The sequence below is a fragment of the Microcebus murinus genome, chromosome 19, assembly GCF_040939455.1.
Source record: "Microcebus murinus isolate Inina chromosome 19, M.murinus_Inina_mat1.0, whole genome shotgun sequence".
Classification (NCBI taxonomy): Eukaryota; Metazoa; Chordata; class Mammalia; order Primates; family Cheirogaleidae; genus Microcebus; species Microcebus murinus.
Window position 1 is genome coordinate 40720737 of NC_134122.1, and position 24618 is coordinate 40745354.

A 24618-nucleotide genomic window follows, 5' to 3' on the forward strand; every position below is an offset into this window, starting at 1 on the left:
AGGTGCACCGCGCGCGACGCTGGGGCGGCCGGGCGGGGGTGTTCCAAAGGTGCCTTGAAAAAAAAGGTCACGTACAATTTTTTTTTTTTTTGTCGCTTTCCTTTCCTTTCACACAAATCTCAGATCCTGGAAGATGCATTTTCTTTTTATTAACAGAGCTTGCTGTGAGGCGTGTAGAGGTGTTTCTGTCTTCAGGCACAGCAGAGGGCAGGCGCAACGGCGGGCTGGCGCGAGGTCCCCGGACCACGCGGGGGCGGGTCCAACGGCGACGGGCCTGGGTCGCACGCCGGAAGTACGCGAGAGGGCTGGGAGCGACGACTGTGGGTGCCGGCGTGCGCTTCCGGCCAGTGCGTCGACGTCAGCCAGGCCGCGCAGACCTCCTCCGCAGTCGGCCCGCTCTCGGCGCGCTCCGCTCGGCACAGGGCCATCAGTCTCCGCTCCGCTTACCGCAGGCCTTGACGACATGAGCAGCAAAGAAGGTGGCGTCCTCAACTGCACCAGACGTTATTTATTCAGAGGGGGAGGTTCTCCTGCCTATTTACTCGATTTCCCACTTCTCATCCTTGAAGGATGCCGTCTTTCCTTGCAGGCTCGGCGGGGGGGCGGCGGCTCTGGTTCTTTCCCCGGCCAGGTTGGCCCTGTTTACGCGTCTCGTTTTCTGAAATCTTCGAGCTGTAATTTTATTCTAGCTCGGTAATTGATCTCCTTGTGCCAGATCAAGGAACCGGTTGGTGGAAGCCTGGGTGACTGGGGGAAAAGGCAGGGCTGCTTTTCTGTCAGTCTGCGGAGGAGGCCGCTAAGGCAAGGGCCCTTGTGGGTATTTAGTTTTGAAGGGAGGAAGGGAAGGGGTTTTTGCTTGTGTTCTGTTTGGGAAACTCTTGGTGATGGAAGGACCTTGTCCAACTTTTTTTCTTCTCTACATAAGGATCAGGAGGGTTCAGGAAAAGGAAGCATGACAATTTTCCACACAACCAAAGAAGAGAAGGGAAGGATGTTAATTCATCTTCACCTGTGATGCTGGCCTTCAAATGTAAGTTATCTGTAATGTAAGTTGGTGAAGGGGAGAGAATTAAAAGCTGTAACAAAAATTAATTAGCCGTGTTGTGCACAAGGAAACAGCCTCTAAGAATTTAGGATGTGCAGATGTAAAACTTAATTTTCCTGAAGGTTTTATGATGGTACTAGATCTGCCCTGAAAGTCTGTAATTCCAAAGGCCTTGACTTTTATGTCCCATTAAGGTAAATATTAAAGTTAGTAAACAAGTAAACAATTAACATTTTAACAAGTAACACTTAACAAGTAACATTTTAACATTAAACACAGGTAACATTAGTTCATTAAAATTAGTTAATATTGGACATGCCACATACTTAAACATTATTGTGTACCTGATAGTTTTTCATCTCTTGTATTCTCACATATATATATTTAGTGTGTATTAATTTTGTTTCCTCAACTAGACTTTTGAGGACAGGGACTGTTTCTTTTTGGCTGTAGCACTTTGCACAGAATGGAAACTCATATCTGTTAGTAAATCTTACACATGTATATACATATTCACAGTCCCCCTTTTCTCAGAACATAACTTGGTCAAGTTCTTCATTTCAAAACAAAACATCACACAAAATCCTTTTTCCACTGTCTCCCTCTGTCCGCTGTCCTGTACCTTGCGAATCTGAGGTTCAGGAATCTGGTTGGTTCTGACTTGGAATCATCTGGAGGCTTGGCTGGGGCCAGAGGTTCCACAGCTATTGACAATTTAGGCCTCTGCCTGCAATGAGCTCTCTGATCCTCTCCACATGGACCTCTCCATGTGCTGCTTGAGTGTCCTCCAGAAAAAGAGCAAGGAGGAAACCTCAGTTTCCTTCTGTCCCAATCTCAGACTTACAAACTGTCACTTTAGTCACATTGTATTTGTTAGAAGCCAGGCAGTTTAAAAACTCTGCCTCATATTTACAGGAAAGGAAATTAGGTTCTACCTTTGGAAGGGAGGAGTCTCAAGTAATTTGTGGACATATTTTGAAACCACTGTGGTACCTACAGTGATCTTCAGAGATGTAAGACAACTAGCTGTAGTTGAGTAGAAGGCTTATTGATCCGGAAGTTAGAAGTTTTCCTGACTTGGTGCCCCCATTACCTATGTGAACTATTGTTTTCTTTAATACTTAACTCAAGTAGCTTCCTCCCTGTGAGGCCTTTCTGATTTTTCTCTCTAGCAGACTGTGTCACACATTACATTCATTTATTATTCACCTATCCAGTTACTAAATCGTTACTGGGCATCTACTATGTTCTAGCATGTGTTAGTAGTGAACAAGAAAAATGTGGTTCTTTTCTAAACGTTTTACATATATATTTTTGCATAACCTCATGATTATGTTTTATTTGTTTATATCTCTGTCCTTCATATTGGACTGAACACCTTGAGGCTAGGAACTGTATTTTATCTACCTGTGTGTTCATAGTATCCTACTCATAGTGGTCATTAATGTATTCATAAAAATAATACATATTATCTTAAAATATTAGGCAAAATTTTAGCTAATTATTATCTCAGTGATAAAAGACCAGATATATTATGATCCTTGTCAGCTACTAATTTAGTAAATAGTTTATTTGAAGTTCGTGTTTTTTTAATTTATGCATAATACATCTATTCCGTGCTCCCTATGGGCCAGACAACTTGCTGGGCTTGTGGAGTGAAAGTTTTCTGAAATAAAGTAGTTATTTAGAGATTAAATGGTTTAAGGGTATTCCAATGGCTAGGGCTTGCAAAACTTGGAAAATGTGTACTTAAAATTTGTTGAGTACATAATTAAATGTTCTTACCACACACAAAAGATGGTAACTATGTGAGTTGATAGATATGTTAATTAGCTTGATTGTGGTATGCATTTCACAATTTATATGAGTATCAAAATGTCACTTTGGGCCGTGCGTGGTGGCTCATGCCTGTAATCCTAGCACTCTTGGAGGCCAAGGTGGGTGGATCGCTCAAGGTCAGGAGTTCGAAACCAGCCTGAGCAAGAGTGAGACCCCATCTCTACTAAAAATAGAAAGAAATTAATTGGCCAACTAAAAATACATAGAAAAAATTGGCCGGGCATGGTGGCACATGCTTGTAGTCCCAGCTACTCGGGAGGCTGAGGCAGGAGGATTGCTTGAGCCCAGGAGTTTGAGGTTGCTGTGAGCTAGGCTGACACCAAGGTACTCTAGCCCGGGCAAAGAGTGAGACTCTGTCTCAAAAACAAAACATTACTTTGTATATTTTTGTTTCTTTTTTTGAGACAGTCTGGCTTTGTCACCCCAGCTAGAGTGCAGTGGGGTCATCATAGCTCACTGCAGCCTCAAAATCCTGGGCTCAGGTGATCCTCCTGCCTGAGCCTCCTGCTCAGCTGGGACTATATGCACGTGCCACTATGCCTGCCTATTTTTTTAATTTTTTATAGCGACAGGGTCTCACTCTTCCTCAAGCTGGTCTTGAACTCTGATCTCAAGTGATCCTCCCATCTTGGCCTCCCAGAGTCTATCTTGTATCTGTAAAGCTGGGGGGGGAAAATGACAGTAATACAAACATGTAGGATAGGGGGAAAAAGTTATAAATTTAAAAATAAGTCCAAATGCCTTTTTTGGATCTATTTGTATTGTGTGTGGTATGTAATTTAGGAAGGTAATTAGAAGTAGTTTTTATAAGTAGTTATGTGTCATCATTTTGGTAATGTCCTGTTGACTAAGATGATTTTTTACAATATGTACAATATGCCCATTGTGAGGCTCTGAGTGGTAAAACCCAATTAAAACATACCTGTATGTAAAGAAGGAATATTTTGGTTATTAGCAGAGCCTTTGATTTCTAAATATTTTAGAAATAAGATGATTTTGTCCCCTTGATAGAGTAAATAATAGGTGCTTTATTGTACATAATGACAGTAGTTTTAGTTGCTGTTTTTGCCTTCTAGCCATTTGTAGTCTAAGAAAATTATTAATAAAATCATTTCTTCTCATTTTCCTCTTGTAAGATTTACCAAATGTCTTTGTAAAAGTTTAACATAAATAAAAGCTCACTGGTCTATCCAAGGATATTTTAGAAAGAAGAAAAGGACTAATGGGAGGTCTTTAATGAGAAATACTAACTTCTAGAGAAAATTTGATGACATGGTATATAGTTTGTTGAACGTAAACCCAGTATCTTTAATGTCCTAATAACTACTCTGTTATCAAAGGTATAGAGTTAATTTCATTAAAAAGAGTCAGCATATGAATATTATTGATTCACCTGAGTAAAGAAATACTTTATCTTTTTTAGTTTTATTTTGAAATAGTCTTAAACTTATTAAAATGATTGGAAGAATAGTACATTTGGAAAAATAGTACAAGAGAACTTCTGTATAGCCTTTATTTAGATTGACCAATTTTTTACATTCTGCCACTTTTGCTTTATAATTCTGTCTATAAATGTAAATTTATATATTATACATTTTTTCTGAACCATTTGAGAATTAAGTTGCATTCATCATGCCTCTTTACCCCTTAATACTTCAGAATATATTTCCTAGGGGTAAGAGTAATATATATATATATATGTATATGTGTGTGTGTGTGTGTGTGTGTGTGTGTATATATATATATATATATATTTTTTTTTTTTCCTGTTTCCCTGCTCAGAGTAAGAATTTAAAAACATTTTTGGTAGAAATGGGTCCAGGGTCTTGCTTTGTTGCTCAGGCTGGTCTCAAACTCCTGGCCTCAAGAGATCTTCTGGCTTGGCCTCCCAAAGTGCTGGGATTACAGTTGTGAGCCACCACACCCCACATGTTGTCTTGTATAACTATAGTACTGTTACTTACATTAGGAAATTTAACATTGATACAGTACTTTAATCTACAGTACATATTTCAAAAGTTGTCCCCAAAATGTCTTTCTAGCATTTTTTTCCTTTTTACCTCTTTAGTAATCTAGTACAGGATATATATCGTATTGAGTTGTCATGTCTCTTTAGTTTTTTGTAATCCAGAACAGTTTCTGAGCCTTTCTTTGTCCTTCATGACAATGATATTGTTGAAAAGTATAGGCCTTATTTTATAGAATATTCTTCAACTTGGATAGATTCAGGTTATGTATCCATGGTTGGATTACTAAGTGATGATGTGTTCTCCTTGGGAATATTTCAAGGGACGAAATTATGTAAGGTCTTATAAGGAGTTTGGAGTTTGTTAAATGTAATGCAGAGTCATTAGAGAGTCTTAAAAACTAAAATGTGTTTTTTTGAAATATCACTCTGCAGCTATAGAAAACCAAGAGGCTTTTCTGTACTACAGATACATTGAAGTATCTGTGAGGTAATTTAGAGGTAATAAAATAATAAGGTAACTTAGATTAGGATGACAATATGAAACTGTTAAGACAGATTCAACAGTGCTTTAAAATTAATTTATTATTATGAATAATTTATATTTTAATAATTCTAACTGCATTAGTATACATTTGAAAAATTAATAGCTGAGTTGCTAATTAGTAAGATGCATTGTTCATTCCATGTTAGAGGCAATGCTTATTGGGCACATTGATTTGTAGTTCCTTATCAAGAACTTCTTAGTTCCCAAGGAATTGCCCACTGCTGGTTGGAAGACAGGTTTATCTCAAACTACAGCAGATGCTCTCATCCAGTATGCTGTACTGCCTATGATTTCAGCAAGTAGTTCATTTAAGAAATGTTTTCTGAACATCTGCCAGGCATTGTTCTATGTGTGATACAGTGGTGAAGACAAAGCCCCTGCCTTCATGAAATCTACATTTTATTGGGGGATATGGTTAACAAACCAGTAAATTTACAAGTTAACAGTATAATTTTAGCTAGTGAGGGATAAATGTTGGGAAAGAATAAGTCAGTGACACATGGTAAAGTAATGCAAAGTAAGGGAAGAGGGAGACAGGTAATATTTATGCAGTCCTTGAGTAGAATGATACCTGAACCACGAGAGTGAAACAGGCGACTGTCAGAGAGAATAGTGTTCTATTAAAGAAAGATGCAATAGCAAAAATAGAGGCATCAAGAAATATGCAAGCTTAAAGAGATTTAGGGCCAGCAAGAAGACAGTGTGGCTGACTGAAGAGCTAGAATTAGGACATGAGGAGAAGTTAACATGTTAGAGACATGAATTTACAATTTAAACGTTTTGGATTCTGCAGATTATTTTTCCTGTAGGTAATCTGGTTACTCCCAGTGGTTATACTGTTTTATTAAATGTTAATTTATATATATGGATATATATAAAAAAACTTCTGTATGTAATATATGAGATATTTATAGCTGTGTGTAGCTTTGTATTCTAGAAAAGGTAAATAATTTTCCTTTAATTAAATTTATTTAATATATCCTTTTGCTTTGTTATGGGTGTACTCACAAAACCCCAGATGGAGTCTTTTAAACATTAAAAAGTAATTGTTAGGCCTGGCGCGGTGGCTCACGCCTGTAATCCTAGCTCTTGGGAGGCGGAGGCAGGCGGATTGCTCAAGGTCAGGAGTTCAAAACCAGCCTGAGCAAGAGCGAGACCCCGTCTCTACTATAAATAGAAAGAAATTAATTGGCCAACTGATATACATATAAAAAATTAGCCGGGCATGGTGGCTCATGCCTGTAGTCCCAACTACTCGGGAGGCTGAGGCAGAAGGATCGCTCGAGCCCAGGAGTTTGAGGTTGCTGTGAGCTAGGCTGACGCCACGGCACTCACTCTAGCCTGGGCAACAAAGCGAGACTCTGTCAAAAAAAAAAAAAAAAAAAGTAATTGTTATTTGTTAAAAGTTTTAGTAAGGAAAAAAATTTTGAGGCTGAAACATTTGATAGTGGTGTGGGGAAGATTTTTGACTGTTTTAAAAAACTTAAACACATCCTTTCTGTTGGGCAGTCTCAAGTTAGGCTTTCTGTAAATTAAGCTAGTTAGGGTAAAAATCCTTCAGTCCCAGTATTTTAGACTAAAACAAATTAAGCATCTATTTGATGAAAGTTAAGTTAGATAGCAGGTAAGCATATTGGCAATTATATCTCATAGATATAAATAGAAGTATTTTTTTTCAGTAGTTTCTTGAGCATTAAGTGCTATTACAGTATCAGGAGAAAACACTATTAGGAATCAAGGTGGTGACATTTAAGAAGAAAGTTTAAAAATTTTCCTGAAGGAAAGGCATGTTAGAATTGTGAAATGCCTTGTCCTGTAATCACAAAGGAAAAGTAGGAATGGTGGGGGGCAGCGGAGGGGACTTTCTTATCGCTATATGTTATATTATGGGGGGACTTGTGGTCACTGTAAGAATTCACAGGTTGAAGTTTAATTTCTTTGTGAAACTGCTGCATGCTCAAAGAAAAGATATAAGGTATGTGGATACCACAGCCTGCATTCAGCTTTTCTTTGTTCTCAGGAACTCTTCCTAGTTTTCTCCTTTTCAATTCTCTTCCTAGATTTCTAACAGACTAACTCAGTTATCAACTGACCTTTTCCTGGCCTAATCACTTAAGTTTTGATAGTTCCCTGATTATTTTCAGATGAACTCTGCCACAACTTGATTGCAAAACTACTTTATTATATAGTCCTCTAGTTATATCAAAGCTAACTCATATTGTGGTTGTGAATTTTCATTCTTTTTTCCCATTTTTCCTCTTTTATTATCTTTTTGAAAATAGTTTATTATTTTCAAGTATGTTATGGTTATGTGTGTAATATTACGATATGTTAAGATATAAATTAAATTTGAGGTTATAGGCAATCTAAAATAAATGGCTAATTAGCTTGTTATTTAATATCTATTTAAATGTGATAGTCATAATTTTGTATTTTTTAAAAATTGAGATGTAATTCACATACACTCATTTTAAGAAATCTGTTATGTATTCATTTTGATGCACTAATGATGCCCTTAATAGAGTTTATAGACTTTTTAAAAAAGTCTCCAAGGATTCAGGAATTTACGTGTTTTGGTGCATATTTGGCATTTACAGAAAATATTAATATACACTTAGCTTTAAAAATTTAGACATCTGAGCACATAAAAAAAATTTGAACAATATTGTTCAGTGTACCTCTCTAAGTACTTCAGACATTTTAGTGATGTAGACCCAGGGTGTTTGATAATTAAGAACACAGTAGACAGTAGGTGATAGAGATTGTTTATAGTGTTCAGCTTCTTGCTTTTTCAGAATTTGGATTATTACCACCATGTTCTACTGTGTTATTCCTTAAATGAATGCAAGTGACTATAGCCATTGTCTGCATTCATATTGTGACATGCATTCTTTGTATTGTTTGATAGGCTTTGATTGTCAAATAAATATGCTTATAGTAAAAAAAAATGTGTTCTTAGCATTTCAGCAGGAACTTGATGCAAGGCATGATAAATATGAGAGACTTGTGAAACTTAGTCGGGATATAACTGTTGAAAGTAAAAGGACAATTTTTCTACTCCATAGGATTACGAGGTAAGTAAACATCTTTCAAATTTGTTACTTTATATATTTTTTATGCTTTATACCTCTGTGGATAGTAACTAACTATTAGAATATTTTATGGCTTTGTGAAAATTAGAATTAGAGGACATTAGGAGATACAATTTAGGAATAAATATTTTAATAAAAATAGAAGGGGGAAATTCTAATTTCAGAGTAGCTAGGGCTTTTGTGTTCTATTCAGAGTGTTCATTAAAATATGAAAATATATTACATTTTTGATTATTAGAATCTGTTACAGTAAAGCTTTACTTGGATAAGTGTGAAAATTTTAATAATTAGATAAATGTTAAAATTTGCTTATTTTCTCATTCATTTTTCATTGCAATATGGCTTTCTGCCTCACAATTATTGAAGTTGCCCTTCTTACCTTCATACTGTTAAATCTAGTGCACACTCTCCTGTTTCTTATTTTACGTTTCTGCAGCATATGATACTCTTTTTTTTCTTTTTTCTTTTCTTTTTTTGAGACACAGTCTCACTTTGTTGCCCAGGCTAGAGTGAGTGCTGTGGCATCCTAGCTCACAGCAACCTCAATCTCCTGGGCTCAAGCGATCCTATTGCCTCAGCCTCTCAAGTAGCTGGGACTACAGGCATGTGCCACCATACCCGGCTAATTTTTAGTATATATATTTTTAGTTGGTCCATTAATTTCTTTCTATTTTAGTAGAGACAGGGTCTCGCTCTTGCTCAGGCTGGTTTCAGACCCCTGACCTTGAACGATCCACCCGCCTTGGCCTCCCAGAGTGCTAGGATACACTAGCCACCGCACCCGGCCTTGATACTCTTTTTTTTAAGACTAGTCAAGAGCAGAGCGTATGATACTCTTGACTGCTTAATTCTTCCTTGTTTCAGCTCTGTGACATTATTTGTTCAGTTCTTCTTCTTTCAACTTTGTGATATTATTTCTTTGAATTTTCTTTCTCTAGGACTTTACTATTTTATTCTTCTAGGCAGGTTGTGTATATTTGATAGATTTCTTGCTTGAAAGTAAAAGAAACTAAACTAGCCTAAGTAGAGCAAGGAAGTGAATTATAAAGATTATAGCTGGGTATCTCCATCTTTCGTCTTTGTTTGTTTCATATTTCATTTGCCCAGCTTCCTTTGCTTCTCTGTTGCATGTAAAGGTACAAAGTGTCTATCCTACAACTCCCTAGCTTATGTGCTTAAAGTGTAGGTCCTAAAGAGAGATTCTTATTGCAGATTGCAAATGCCTCTGGAAGGATAGTTATGATTGGCTTTATACTATGTAAGTTATAAAGTATTTTGGGGGGCGACAGGTAGGCCAGATGTGGTGGCTCATGCACAGTGCTAGGTCTGTAATCCTAGTACTTTGGGAGGCTAAGACGGGAAGATTGCTTGAGCCCAGGAGTTCGAGACCAGCCTGGGCACCACAGCAAGACCCCATCCCTAAAAAAAAAAAAAAAAAAGGTATTTAGGGAAGACCAAATATAATTTATCAGCTTTTTTATTACTAAAAATATTATTGAAGTATTCCATTCACTAACTTAAAACTTTTAAGATAATTCTCTAATGCTTTATATTTTTATTCCATTAAGTAGAAGCAAATTTGCCACACATAGATTTATTGAAATGTGGCACTGTTAACCTTTTTTTCCTTACCTGACTCTCTGATTAGCTTTTGCTTGTTTTCTTTACTTAGTTTATACACAGTCAAGCTTGCATTATGGAAATAAGCAGAACTGCTGTGATTACTTATGAACTTTTTTCCAGTACCAGTTGCAATTCTAAAACAATTGCCATCAATATTCAGCAGCTTAAATAAATAAAAATATAAAAGTTGACTATCCCTTATCTAAAATGCTTGCGACCAGAAGTGTTTTAGATTTCAGATTTTGGAATATTTGCAGATAACGTACTAGTTGAAGATCCCTAATCTGGAAATCGGAAATCTGAAATGTTTCAATGAGCATTTCCTTTCAGTGTCACCTTGGTGCTCAAAAAATTTGGATTTTCATATTAGGGATGCTTAACCTGTCATAGGAATGTGATGGCAGAAAATCTACATCATTGTGTAAAGTCATCTTGTAAGAATTCTCCACTAAAAAATAATAAATGCTCATTATAGGTATCTTTAGAAAAATAATAAATGACAGAAAAGTAGAGCTACTTAATGAGAGAAGTCAGTCATAATACCCAAATATAGCTACTATCAATAGCAGATGTCATATATTATGCACTAATTTTTCATCATAGTAGTGACCATATTGTACATATGGTTTTGATTAGTAAACTGAGACAATAGTAAATGTAAGAAAAATTATAATCTTGAGAAAAATTAAAAACTTCAGGAAATTAAAAGTACTTTATGAAAGAAATCAGCCAGCCACAGTACACAAAGATTACTGTGAATTAGAAAATTTTATATTTTAACTACAAATTAATTTTCTTTAGTAGACATAGACTTTCTTCTTCAATGAGCTTTGGTAGTTTGTATCTTTCAAGGAATTTATTCATTTTTTTCTAAGTTGTGAAATTGATTGGACTAAAATTTCATAAAAGTTCATAAAATTTATTATTCTTTTAATGCCTGTAGGATTTGTAGTGATGTTTCCTGTCTCATTCCTGATGTTGGTAATTTGTGTCTTCTCTTTGCCGATGTATCTGGTTAGAGGTTTCAGTTGTATTAATCTCAAAGAACCAACTTTTGGTTTTGTTGATGTTCTTTATTGTTTTTGGTTTTCTGTTGCATTTATCTATGTTCTTAATGTCATTTCATATTTTCTGTTTACTTTGAATTAATTTGCTCCTTTCTTTCTAGTTTTTTAAGGCAGAAGCTGGGATCAAAGAAGCAACTGAGTCATTTTTCTCATCTAATATAGGCATTAGTGCTATAAATTTCCCTTTGAATCTCTAAGTATTGCTTTAACTGCATTCCACAAGTTTTAATGTGTTGTTTTTTGCATTTTCATTCAGTTCAAAATGCTTTCTAATTTTCATTTTGATTTAATCTTTGACCCATGGGTTATTTAAAAGTATGTTGTCTTGTTTCCAAATATGTTAGAGGTTTTCCAGATATCTTTCTGATACTGATTTCTAATTTAATTTCATTGTGGTCAGAGAACATACTGAATATTATTTTTAAAATACAGTATTTAAAAGAGTTATATTGAAAAAATATTAGACAAATACTGGAAATAAATGAAACAGAAATAAATAAATAAATGGAACAGAATAAAAAGCCCAGATACCCATCCATATAATGTGGATACATGATTTATGGCAGAAGTGACATTGTAGTAGTGTGTATGAAAATCTCAGGAAAATGAATTTCAGATGAATTCCAACACTAAATGTAAGTGGAAAGGCAAGAAATCTCCTCAACAATAATATAAGAGAACATCATAATCCTGGGGAGGGCAATAGCCCTTAAAATATATGAAAAATACTATTTATGTCTATTTTTAAAGTGGATTTCTTGCTGTTTTTGTCCATTCTGAGAATCTTTGTTAGTAGGGAGATGCTTAGACCATTTACATTTATTAAATGGAAATGTTTAGGCCATTTACATTTAGTGTGATTATTGATATGGTTGTATTTGAATCTACCTTCCATTTTCTTCTTTTTTCTGCCTTATTTTCGATTGAGTATTTTTTTTTTTTTTTTTTGAGACAGAGTCTCACTTTATTGCCCAGGCTAGAGTGAGTGCCATGGCGTCAGCCTGGCTCACAGCAACCTCAGTCTCCTGGGCTCAGCGATCCTACTGCCTCAGCCTCCCGAGTAGCTGGGACTACAGGCACGAGCCACCATGCCCGGCTAATTTTTTGTATATATATTTTTAGTTGGTCAATTAATTTCTTTCTAGTTTTGGTAGAGACGGGGTCTCGCTCAGGCTGGTTTCGAACTCCTGACCTTGAGCGATCCGCCCGCCTCGGCCTCCCAAAGTGCTAGGATTACAGGCGTGAGCCACCGCGCCCGGCGATTGAGTATTTTTTGATCCTGTTTTATCTTCTTTGTTGGCTTATTAGCTATAACTTTTTTTTTGTTTTTGTAGTGATCGTTTTGTGATTTATAGTATATATCTTTACTTCTCACCCTTGATCATTCTTACTTTACACAATACTGTGTTAACTGAAACTTGTGCATGTAAGAACCATCTCTTTCCTTTGCATGGTTCTTTGTTAACAGTTACTTTGCAAGTTGAATGTTGATATTCATAAGTTTCATTTAACACAGTACCATGCATATCATTTCGCACATATTATGAGAACCTTGTGATAGTATACTTCCTTTTCCATTTCCCCTTTGCTGGCCTGGCTTTTTTTGCTACTGTTATAATTCATGTTTCTTCTGTATTTGTTATAATCCCCACAATGCATTATTATTTTTATTTTAAATAGTATGACAGAAATAAGAAAAAAATTGTCCACATTTACCATTTCTGATGTTCATTCTTTTATATAGAGAGATTCAGATTTCCATCTGATACTATTTTCCTTTTGCCTAAAGAACTTCCTTTAATACCTTTTGTAGTGTCAGTCTGCTGGCATTAAGTTTCTGTTTCTGTAAGCTAGGGGAATTGTCCTGCTTGCTCACTTTGGGTGTTTTTTTTCCAAGCCTTGGGTAGTTTCCTCACATGCCTGCACTGATAAGTACTCAGCTGGCTTAAAGGAGGTCCTTTCGAAAGATCTCTGAAGCTCTCTCTTTGTGTAGCTTTCTCCTCATTGTTACTCTGTCCTGCGAATTTTAATTGTCTTGACTCCCTTAAATTCCAAACTCCTTCTTTTCTATTCAGGCTGATTCCTGCACCCCACCCAGCTTTCTTATCCTTGCACGGTCACTTGGAAACTTTCCAAGGAATAAGATGGGACAGTCATAAGGTGTATGTACGGGGTAGGGAACCTTTTCATGTTGGAAGTCCAAATTAATTTAGCTGTAATCAAATAAGGCTGTATTCAAGGAATTTCAATTAGATATGTACATTATTTTGTAAAAATCTAACTACTGTGTACTTAATAATTTCAAAAACTGAAAACTGTTCATTTTAAAGTTAATGAATCTTTTAATGACTTTGTGTGTCTGCTTTTTGTTGGAAATGATTTGGGTATTTGGTTGCAGCATGGAGGTCTGCAGTTTCAGTAGATACTCTAGATGGGTATCGGTCATTTGTAACCTTAAGGGTGTCTTCAGAATGTAGGTTTACAGCAATAAGTGGTTGAAAGCAAGACAATATTCCTCGGACATGTCGCCGAAGGCATGAGGATTCGGTTGCATTTTTCCATATTTCAATTGGATCTTTCTTAGCATCAAACAATGACTTTAAAATGTCCTCTGTGGAGAGCCCAAGCAATTCCCTCTAGTTCTTTAGGTGCCTTGGTGATATCAACTAGGCAAGGCTGAAATGCTAATTCGAGTGTGATGTCATGATTCTCAAAGTTAGTGAACTTTTCATTGTATTCTCTAATTAATAGCTACATATTCTTCAAATGATCTGTATATATCACCCTGCTCATCAGTGACCATTGCTAACTGGGGAAAATACTCATCCAAAATTTCCTTCTGAAGAAGTGTTTTGAAAAAAAGATAGCTTTTTTCAAATGCTTGGTTTTTTTGTTTGTTTGTTTGTTTTTTACCACATACTATATCAACTTAGTTTTACCTTGCAAAGAAATATTCAAGTTGTCTTTATTTGACATATAACACAGAAATGCTACATTCCTATAGAAATCTTTGTTTAATTTTTTTATTCATTTTACTGTCATTGCCAAGAAATCTTTTAATAATTCACATTGCTGATTGTGTTCTTCATAAAATTTAACTATCTGTTCTTGCAGAGATAAAATTTTGACTAGCACCTGTCCATGTGATAGCCAATGCACTTTAGAATGATGCAGCAAATCCACACTAAATACCTCATCATTCAACTTCAGCATGTTATGAAACTGACAGTACTGTGGTTGCATTTGCACAACTATAGTTAATAATACTTATAGCTTGTTGCAAGTGTCACTTAAAATAGTAGCTTAGCACAGAGATTTTGCTGCTGCAAGATACAATTAAAAGAAATGAGAGCATCTGGATCTTTTAATACTTGTTTTTCTTTAACTGTGCAATAAAACCCTTCATGTTTTCCTGTCATGGAAGGTGCACCATCTGTACATATACACGCACTAAAGTTACCAATTCAGTCCAGCTTCATGACGTTTATCTTGAAAGTTGAAAGATATCTAGTCCCCCTGTTCTATTTGCAAGAGTGGCCAAAGTGAGTAGCTGTAGCAAAGGAAATCTTCTGTTATGACTGGAACGAAGTATAACACCTGTACCAAGTTAGTAGTATCAGTTGATTCATCCAAAGTGATTGAATAATGTATATTTTCCTTTTGAAGTATTGTATGAAGTTGTTCTGTTACATTGAAGGCTAATTCATGCTGCTGATCAGTTACTTGTCCTTGGAAGAGGCAGTTGTTTGTACTTTGAAACATTATTGGGATCTAAGCATCCTACAAATTCTACAGAGCAATCTTTCACAATTTCTACATCACTGAATGGCTTTTCTTTTTTCCGAGTATATAAACTACTTTGTAAGTTGCTTCAGTGGCATTATTTCTGGGTCTTATTGCTGCTTGAAAGAATTGACTTTGTTTTTGCTTGTCACCTTTTAATTTCTACAGTATAACATTTAGCACCTCTCCGTCTAATTTTAAATATGTGTGGTCCTTATGAGTGTTATAATGCTAATGAACATTGAATGTCTTTGATGTCCATATGGCAGTATCACAAAGCAAACAAATTATCTTATCTTTAGCAGAAATAAGATAATATTGTAGTTCCCAATCATTAAAAAATACTTTTTCTTCCTTCAGCATTCTCTTTGTCTTCTTTGACATGATGGGCTGTTAAGCAGACAATTAAAAAATACTGTCGAGCTCTGCAATTATTTACAAATTCTACTTCACATAGAAATACAGTGCACCATTGTCAAAAGCTGCTAACAGCTGGTGTACTCAACCATAAACTCTCACCAACCAGCCTCTTGTAGTAGTGGCACCAGTCAGGTGGGGGAAGCTAGAATTAAATCATGAGTGTAGCAGCCATCATTTTAGCCCTTATGGCTTACTAATGTTTTAATTGTGCCAGTCAATCCAGGAGGATTATTTCATTGAAACTTATTTTATTCTTCATTTTAAAAATAAAGATGTTCATTTTAAAAATAAAATAAAAATATAAAAGATGAACAAAAATGTATTAATAAAAGTAAAAATGTGTTCTGTAAAATTTGAATTCAATCTAAAGGCCACACTTAACCTAGAAGGCCACAGGTTCCCCACCCCTGGTGTATGTTGTTCCCCCTTTTCCCTGGGGATTACTCCTCCATGCTGCCTTTAGTTCATTGTCTGAAAATGTTTGTATATATATATCTTTTTAGTTGATTAAGGTGGGAGGATAAATTTAGTTCATGCAACTTCTTCCTGACTGAAAGCAGACAGATGTCACATTTTTAGGAACAAAATATTTCTTCTAATTATGATCATTTTATACATATAATTATATATTAATACTTTTTCACTTAATGTGTTTTTAGCATTTTCTGTGTTTTTAAGTACTATTAATAAAATATGATTCTAGTTTTCTAGAAGTATCCAAATATATACAGTATTTATTTTATCATATGTTGATATTTAGATTATTTCATTTTTCACCATCAAAGCATCTGGTTCATGTTCTAAAAGTTTCCAATGTCTTGATTATAGTGCTCCTGATATGGAAGAAATACTGAATGAATCAGAAATTAAATTGGATGGTGTCCGACAGAAGATATTACAGGTAGCACAGGAGGTATCCGGAGAAGACATGCACCAATTTCATCGAGCCATCACTACAGGTAAGTCTTGGTTTGCTTCCGTGGTAACATTTAAAAAAAAAATAGTGTGCTACATGGTTTATGTGTGAATTGTGTAAATTTTAATTGACACCTGGTGAAATAATATTACTGGCTTTAAAAAACTGAGACTTGTAAGGAGTAATGTAAAGGCAATCCAAAAACATACAATTGGCTTTATTTTTCTAATAGTGTACAGTAATAGTCATTGATTTATTTTTAGTAAAGTAATTGAGAACACAGACTTAATAGAATGAACTTTATTTTTGAGTGTGTAGGGTGTGTTCAGACAGGGCACTTCTCATTTCCAACTACAGGTAAATCTCACTGGTAGCTCTAAGTTTCTGTTTCAGTAGGTTCATGAAAGAGAATGTAACCAGATGAACCCAAACATCTCCTGGTGTTACGCCATATCTAGAAATTTTAGGATTATACTGGGTCTTAGGTGTTCATTTTAGAAGGTTCAGGGTGTACTGGATCTTGGTGGTTATTACCATTTTTACCTTAGTTGAATAAACTTGTAAAGTGCTTGGTTCTTTCCTCTTTGTTCTTTTCCCGTAACATGACCTCATTAACAAGAGAGATACTCTATCATTCAGATACAGATCGAGTATCCATTATCTGAAATTCTTGGAACCAGCAGTGTTTCGGATTTCAGATTTTGAAATATTTGCATTACACCTCTTAAGCATCTCTAATCCAAAACTCTAAAATCCAAAATGCTCTCATGAGCATTACTTTTGACCTTTGAGTAGCATGTCAGGACTCAAAAAGTTTTACATTTTGGAACATTTCGGATTTTTAGATTTTTTGAATTATAGATGCTCAGCCTGTCTTACCTAAGATTTGCAGAAAAAGTGGGAAATGAATTTATCTCAATATATATGTCTAATTTTAGTCTAAACACTTATAATTTATGCACTTGTTTTTCAGAAACGTTGAAATACCTTTTAATATTGGTAAGAGAAAGTACAAGCATCCATCATTTAAAGCATCACTGGAAACTGAAGTAATAACTCAGCCAGTTCTATGAGGAGTCATTATAGCATAGTATCAAAGGAAGTACAGTCCCATCATCATAATTTATTGTTTAGTGTTAGGTTTATTTGATTTTTAAATAATAGCACACATAATAAACATGATTTCATGAATTTGGTTTATGTTATGAAATAGTGTAACCTCAAATATAACAAATTTGGCTGGAGTTGGAGAAAAGAGATATTGGACCAAATCAGATTTCTAGAAGAAAGCATAGGATGTTGTTATGACTTTGCGGTTGGATGGTTTGTTTGAAGTGATTTTTAAAAATCCCATTAACTGTTAAAGGAAAATTTGATTAATTGAATTTCGTTAAAATTAAGAAATTCTGTTTATTAAAAGACATCATTAAGAAAATGAAGGCAGGGTGAAGGAAAAAAATGAAAAGGCAAACTGAAGTCTGAGAGAAGACATTTTAACATATACATTGGATAATGAATTCCCACAAGTCAACAAAAAGACACATAGTTTATAAAATGAACAAAAAACTTGAACAAAGACCTCAAAAATGAGAATATCCAAATAACTAATGAAATATAATGAAAATAGCTATGAAAAGGTGCTCAGCATTATTATTCACTAGGGTAATGCAAAGTAACACCACAATTAGGTATCACTCACCTACCGGCATGGCTAAATTATAAAGACTGAAAAGGCTACTTTATTTATTTATTTTTTTTTTCCTCACACCACATCAACAGGATGAAAAGGCTACTTTAAAAAAACTACTTGGCAGTATCTGTTGCCACTAAACATGTGCTTACTCAATGATTTATCTATTTTACTTCTGGATATGTACCCAAGAGAAGTGAGGCTTATTTCACCAAAAGATGTGTTCAAGAAAGCTCATAGCAGTACAGTCATGATAGCCTAAACTAAAAAATGACCATCAACGGGGGAATAGACAGATAACTTGTGACATAGTTGTATAATGTAATATTACATAGCAATAAAAAAGTGATAAATATATGCAGCAGTGAGTATGAATCTCACATTTTGGGCAAAATAAGCAGATACAAAAGAGGGCCTACTGTATAATTCCATTTATGTGAAATTCAAGAACATGCAAAACTAATGTGGGGAGATGAAAGGGAGGATAGTATTTACCTGGGAGTGGAGGTTAGGGGTAGGGGTTCTTGACTAGAGGCATGAAGGAACCTTTTTGAGGTGATAGTGATGTTTTGTATTTTGATCTAGCTGAGGGTTTGTAGGTGAACACGTGAAAATTCATTGAGCTAAGATTTATGCACTTTTTCCTGTATGTAAATTATAACTCATTTTTTTAAACAAAGAAAAGTTAGCATTAACTGAGTTCCTAGTTCCTTCTCCTAGAGCAGTTCTTTGTATCAGGAGAGGACATCAATAGTAATTCTCATCCTAGTGGTGATGTGTTGCAAATATGGGCCGTGTTTAGTGAAAAGAGCCATGCCATTAATATGAATAATACTCACTGTCAAAACCCATTTGGTGAAGTTTCTCTTGGATACTTCTGTCATTGCTCATTGATTGGCAGGTCACATAATGTTAGTGGTAACTTCTGCCTTATCCTATTTACTCTCTTAAAATTTTTATATTCCTCTCCTAGTGGAGGTGCCGTGGGGAGAAGGTAAGCTGGAACTTTGTCAGTTCTTAGGGCTGGTTGGAATCGAAAGATGGCATCTTCAGTCTGCAGGTGTGTTGTAGATTTTCTCGGAGATGCAGGTCACGTAATGGTATTTATCAGTTGTTTATACATGAACATGAATATTGTCATAAGGAAACTCAGTGAATTACTGCTGCTGCTCCCTCCCCTATAGCTAGTGTAGTGGCTGTGACCATAGTAGAGATAAATACATCGCAGGAAAATATTTCTAACACAGTGGTTCTACTATATATATAAATTAGGTATGCATGTATAATCTTGAAGGCTACTGAGTGGTAAAGTTGGTGATGGGAGAGCAAGTTAGATATCTCAATTTGTAGAAAGTTCTTGAACTGAAGCGGTATGTTCTAAATGTCTTACTTTATTATACAGAAGTCCCAATCTACAGCTTCTCCTAAGTATCCTATTAACCTGAATAACTAATGGCAAGAGCTTAACCCATAGTCTTTATCATTTTTTTCTATCACATCATGCAGTAAGCCTAACTTGCAGAAATTCATGGCAATTAATAGTCAAAGCTGACCACAGTATTTCTCACTTTTGACTTCAATCTGTGCTTAAAACTTATATTTTTATAAAAACTTGTGTATTTTCCTCATAATGTTAGTGCTTCATGCGTGAAAAGGGATGTCATATTTTTCATGTTTATATTAAACTTCTCAATTCCTTATTAGTTCATGGTTAGGCTCTACTGATTCTAACAACTTAGAGTTCCCCAAATATCTAGTGGGACATCCTCAATTTGTTGTATTGGGTCCAGTAGTTCTATTTTATATGTCCTTTCATCAATGTGTAAGGTGTAAGGAAAGAGTTTTAAGTTCAAAGACCATAAAAGGAAACCAAAAGAAACCTAGAAAGCTATACGTTGGTCTTTATAACATAACAGAGAAATGGAGGGAAAAAAGATAAAAGATATATCATTGAGTCTGTAAAGTGTTTCTTAAATCAGGAAGCAAGCACTGTACTCTTGGAAAGACAGGGCATTAACAAAATATGAGTTCTCTTCCTTTAGATTTCCACTTCACTGTATCATTGAGAATTATTATAAACATCATAGTTTCTTTTAGGTCTTTATGATTTATAAGTTTTCTTTGAAGGTTGCCTACTCATGGATCAAAAAAATAAGGATTCTCTATATCTCAGTTTTCTGTAAGAAATCTTTAAAATGAGGTTCTTTGAATTGAAGTAATAAAGATGTTTTTTCTTAAAGTTAGGGAACAATGTCGAATAAAGAGGTATCTGGGACTTAAAAATTTGCTGACAGATATTTTATTTGATAAAATAAGGTTATTTATAATTAGATTAGCATTAACAATATGATGCTTATGAATAGCTTGCTGCTTATAATTGTTAAATGCTTGTTTTGGTGTTATTCCAAATAGTTGTTCTTTTGACTTGAAGATAAAACAATTCTGGCATTGAACTAAAGGAGTTCTGTGCTTTTCCTCATTAAGAATAGTGCTCATGGCACGCAGAGCATTTCCCTAAGGGATCCTTGTGTGAGTCCAAACATTGAGTATCCTAATGATTGAACAACAACAAAACATTAGGTCTGTTTTCTACACATTTCTTGTCAGAGTATATTACAAATTATCTCAAGGGATGATTAAATAAATGAATGAAAAATTAGTTACTTGAAATAAGTCACTTGAAAAAATGTTTGTGTCTTATTTTTTTCTTTTGTTGAAATATTAACAGTTGGGGAGGAATGCCCTCTTATCTCAAAAAATTCCTTTTTTTTTTTTAGTTTATATCACTGATAATGATAAAAATTGTCCTTTTTTTGAGACATGTTGGTGCACAAAACTAAGTTCAGACCCTAAATAATGTTTTAATTCTTTTACCCAAGAATGTGAATGGCAAGTTAAGTGGGTGTTTTAGGCCAGTTAGAGATATTTCTTAAGCCACTGTTCTTTATATTCATGACCTCATAGATTTCTGCAATACCCCTAAATCATACATAATGGTTTTACCACTTCACAAGTGGGGAAATTAAGGCACACAGACATTATACCCAAGGTCATAAGTTAGTAAGTGGTGTCATTGGTGTCTTCCCATATGGATTTAATTTGCCTGTTGACTTTAGAACCTAACCTAGTATAGGCTTTATCTTCCTTACCCAAATATTAAAATTTTCCTCATAAACCTAGTACACATTGTTGCTTTTTTTTTCATATCACTTATCAACTTCTAACATACTATGTAATCTCCTTATCTGTTATATTTCTTTATTGTCTCTCTCCACCTTACTAGAATGTGGATTCTGCAAGTCTCTACAAAGGTTTTGTTTTTGTTGTTCACTTTATGTATCCCAGACACTTAATAGATCCTTCATAAATGTTGAAAGAATGAAGAATAAAACTATTTTTAAAAAGGATTTTCTTTTTTTCTTCAGCCATATCCTTTATCTGATGATTTGCTTTCACAAGTTTTTATTTTACTGCTTTTTGTTCCTTCCAAAAGAAAAACATGTATCCAGGGACTATTTCTTACATATACTAGCAGAAATAGGATCAATATTAATATTCAGGAGCATTCTAAAGCTCATTATTACAGTACAGAGACATTTGATAGAGATTCAGTGGCATTAGCAAAATTGAGAAGGCTCACTGGAAAAATGAACTAAGATGGGAATCTCGATAAGTCTTTGGATTAATAGTGGGAATAATTTAATGAATGGAAAGATATAGCTAAAAATTGAGTTTATCTGTTTATAAGTGAAATTAAGAGAGAAGCGCCAGAGATGTTGGTTACTGAAGGTGGCTTCGCAAAATAGAAATCATATTTTTCTCCCTTAAAGTCCAGGCTGTGAGTAGTGGTTTGAGTGTGCTCTGCCTGTTTAGTTATTCAGGAACCTGTGCTCCTTGGGATTCTGCTATCTCTTCTCAGTTCATGATTCTCAAGATCAGCCAGGGCATGATGTGTAACTGATACATTGTGGAAGAGAGAAGGGTGGAGGATGGTGCCTGAGGATTTTATGGGCCAGCCCTGGAAATGGCATAGTCACATGGTCATACCTGACTTCCTGAGAGAATGGGAAATATGGTCGGTCTCTTGTCTGTGCCAAGGAAAACAAAATATGTTTGATGAATAGTTAATTTTTCTCTGCTTGGTAGGACAATTTGATGTCCTTTTGATTTAGTGGAAAATTCAGATATGCCTGTTGATAAATTCAAATTTTTTTCTGAATAGATTTTTCTTTTGTTTGAAAGCATTTAGTTGTCTAATTTGAAAGTAATTTTATAATTGAAAGAGGGTTTAGAAGACTTCTAGCCCCACTACCTCATTTTGTAAATGAGATTAGTGGTGGTATTGAAATTGGAATCTGACTGTTTTATCTACTCTGATATACCTTCTGCAGCTAGACCAGCAGTCCCCAACCTTTTAAGCACTAGGGACTGGTTTCATGGAAGACAATTTTTCCACGGAGAGGGGTGGGGGGATGGTGAGCTCAGGCGGTGATGCGAGCAGAGCAATGGGGATCAGCTATAAATACAGATGAAGCTTTGCTCACCCCCCCTGCTGTGCCCCCCCCTTCCTAAGTTTCATGGAAGACAGCTTTTCTGTGGACATGGGTGCAGGGGTGCCTGGTCCTTAGTGGTCTGTGGCCTGGGGACTGGGACCGCAGAGCTAGACCATTATTCCTCTCTAATATCTAGTATCTAGCGTTTTATACTACAACTGTTTTCTCCAAAGCCATAGGCTTTCTCTTGATTTCAGATTCTTTATCTGGTTAAAGACTGTCATACTTCTTTAATTTTATGTATACATGTAAGTGAAATAGATACCTTTAAGGTTACATTTAAATGTGAGATGATTCAGTAAACATTTTCTGTGACTAGTTTAATTAGAGTTTAGTAAGTGTATGTATATATTTTTTCTTCTTTTTTTTATTTTTATTTTTTTTATTTTTGAGACAGAGTCTCACTTTGTTGCCCAGGCTAGAGTGAGTGCTGTGGCGTCAGCCTAGCTCACAGCAACCTCAAACTCCTGGGCTCAAGCAGTCCTGCTGCCTCAGCCTCCCAAGTATCTGGGACTACAGGCATGCGTCGGCTAATTTTTTCTATATATATTAGTTGGCCAATTAATCTCTTTCTATTTTTAGTAGAGACGGGGTCTCGCTCTTGCTCAGGCTGGTTTCGAACTCCTGACCTTGAGCAATCTGCCCGCCTCCCAGAGTGCTAGGATTACAGGCATGAGCCACCGCGCCCGGCCAGTAAGTATATATTTTATATTGTAAACTTTTGTGGTAACTACTATGACCATGATAAAATCTCTTTATAGGCATTTTCTGGGTTAAAGAAACTCAGTTTGTGAACATTCTTTCTAGAGGAGTGTCTGATACACATTACTTAGACTGTCCAAGTATTTGAAGATCTTTTAGTTCAGTTTTTCTTTTCCTCTGTGAACATTCCTATTTTTTTTTTTGAAATCCTATTGGAGAAACTTACTCTTTTGAGCTGAGGTCTGTCAGTTGATAAGGATAGGACTAACTAGGGACCATGGAAAAGAATAAACAGTTTATTCAGTTTATTCTTACTCAGTTTTAGACATACTGCACCAAGTCAGAGAGGTCCTTATTCCTTGACAAACTGTCTTAATATATCATGCCTTAATGGGATAAAAAATAGTGTTCTATTAACATGGTTTGCTATTACCTCTTAGCTAACCAAAAAGTATCGTAGAATCACAGTACATGTTGAGCTAGGATAATGTTTTGGAAAAATAATAGCCTCTTTTATTTGTGAGCTAATACATTGAAAAGGAAAAAAAAACAAAACAAAACCCAAAGAACAAAAAACAGTTGCTTTCTTTAAAGACACAAAGTACTGTCTAGCAAAAATTAATGCCATTCTTATTTTAATTGTTCTCCCCAGTTTAATTTAACTAACAGTTATTGAGGGCCCTTGTACCAGATCCTAATACATTATTCTATGTGAACCCTACTATGTAGGTAGATGCCTGCATTTTAAAAATGAGAAAATTGGAGTACAGTAACATAAATAAACTTACCTTAATTCATACTGCTAGCAAGAGACCGAATTGGCTTTTGAACCTAGGACATCTTCAAGTCTCTGCTTTCTATTATGCCGTTAGCCTATTTTACTTAGAGGGAGGCTAGAGTCAGGAAGGTAAAGAGGCTATAGTGATCATTCTTGGTGTGAAATGAATAGGGCCCTCCAGTTTGGTGTTAGTAGTGAGGATATGGCATGTTTTTAGAAGACAGTTTTAATAAAAAGTACAGGGGAAGAGGAATAGTTTAGGAAAGCCTTTAGGTTTCTGGTTTGGCCTGCTGGATGAATGGGAATGTTATTTTTTAAGAGAATAAAATAGGAAGGTAGAGTGGGTTTTTGGATATGGTTAATTGTAAATTATGGGGCATCCAGGTAGCACCAGTAGGAGGTAATTTGATATGTGATTCTAGAGAACATAGCATACAAGTCTCATTTGTATTTACAGTTATGAGTTTATAAACTGTGGTTAAATTTATAGATACGAATAAATTAATTCAATTATCCCAGGAACTCTCCTGGGACAGAGTGAGAAAACAGCCAAAGACTGAGAACCTTAACTAAAGGAAATAGAATGAAATATTTAAT

At 35.3% G+C, this 24618-nt stretch overlaps 1 protein-coding gene across 1 annotated transcript in view; it reads left to right on the forward strand.

Annotated features, from left to right (window-relative positions):
* Nucleotides 1-339: 339 nt before the first annotated feature.
* The window catches only part of TSNAX (translin associated factor X), a 38828-nt gene continuing 14549 nt past the window's right edge, over nucleotides 340-24618 (forward strand). Inside the window, exons 1-4 of the mRNA XM_012738221.3 lie at nucleotides 340-479; nucleotides 926-1030; nucleotides 8357-8471; nucleotides 16211-16341. Coding sequence (XP_012593675.1) covers nucleotides 464-479; nucleotides 926-1030; nucleotides 8357-8471; nucleotides 16211-16341 — 367 coding nt within the window. The 5' untranslated portion in view covers nucleotides 340-463. The remainder of the gene's footprint in view (nucleotides 480-925; nucleotides 1031-8356; nucleotides 8472-16210; nucleotides 16342-24618) is intronic.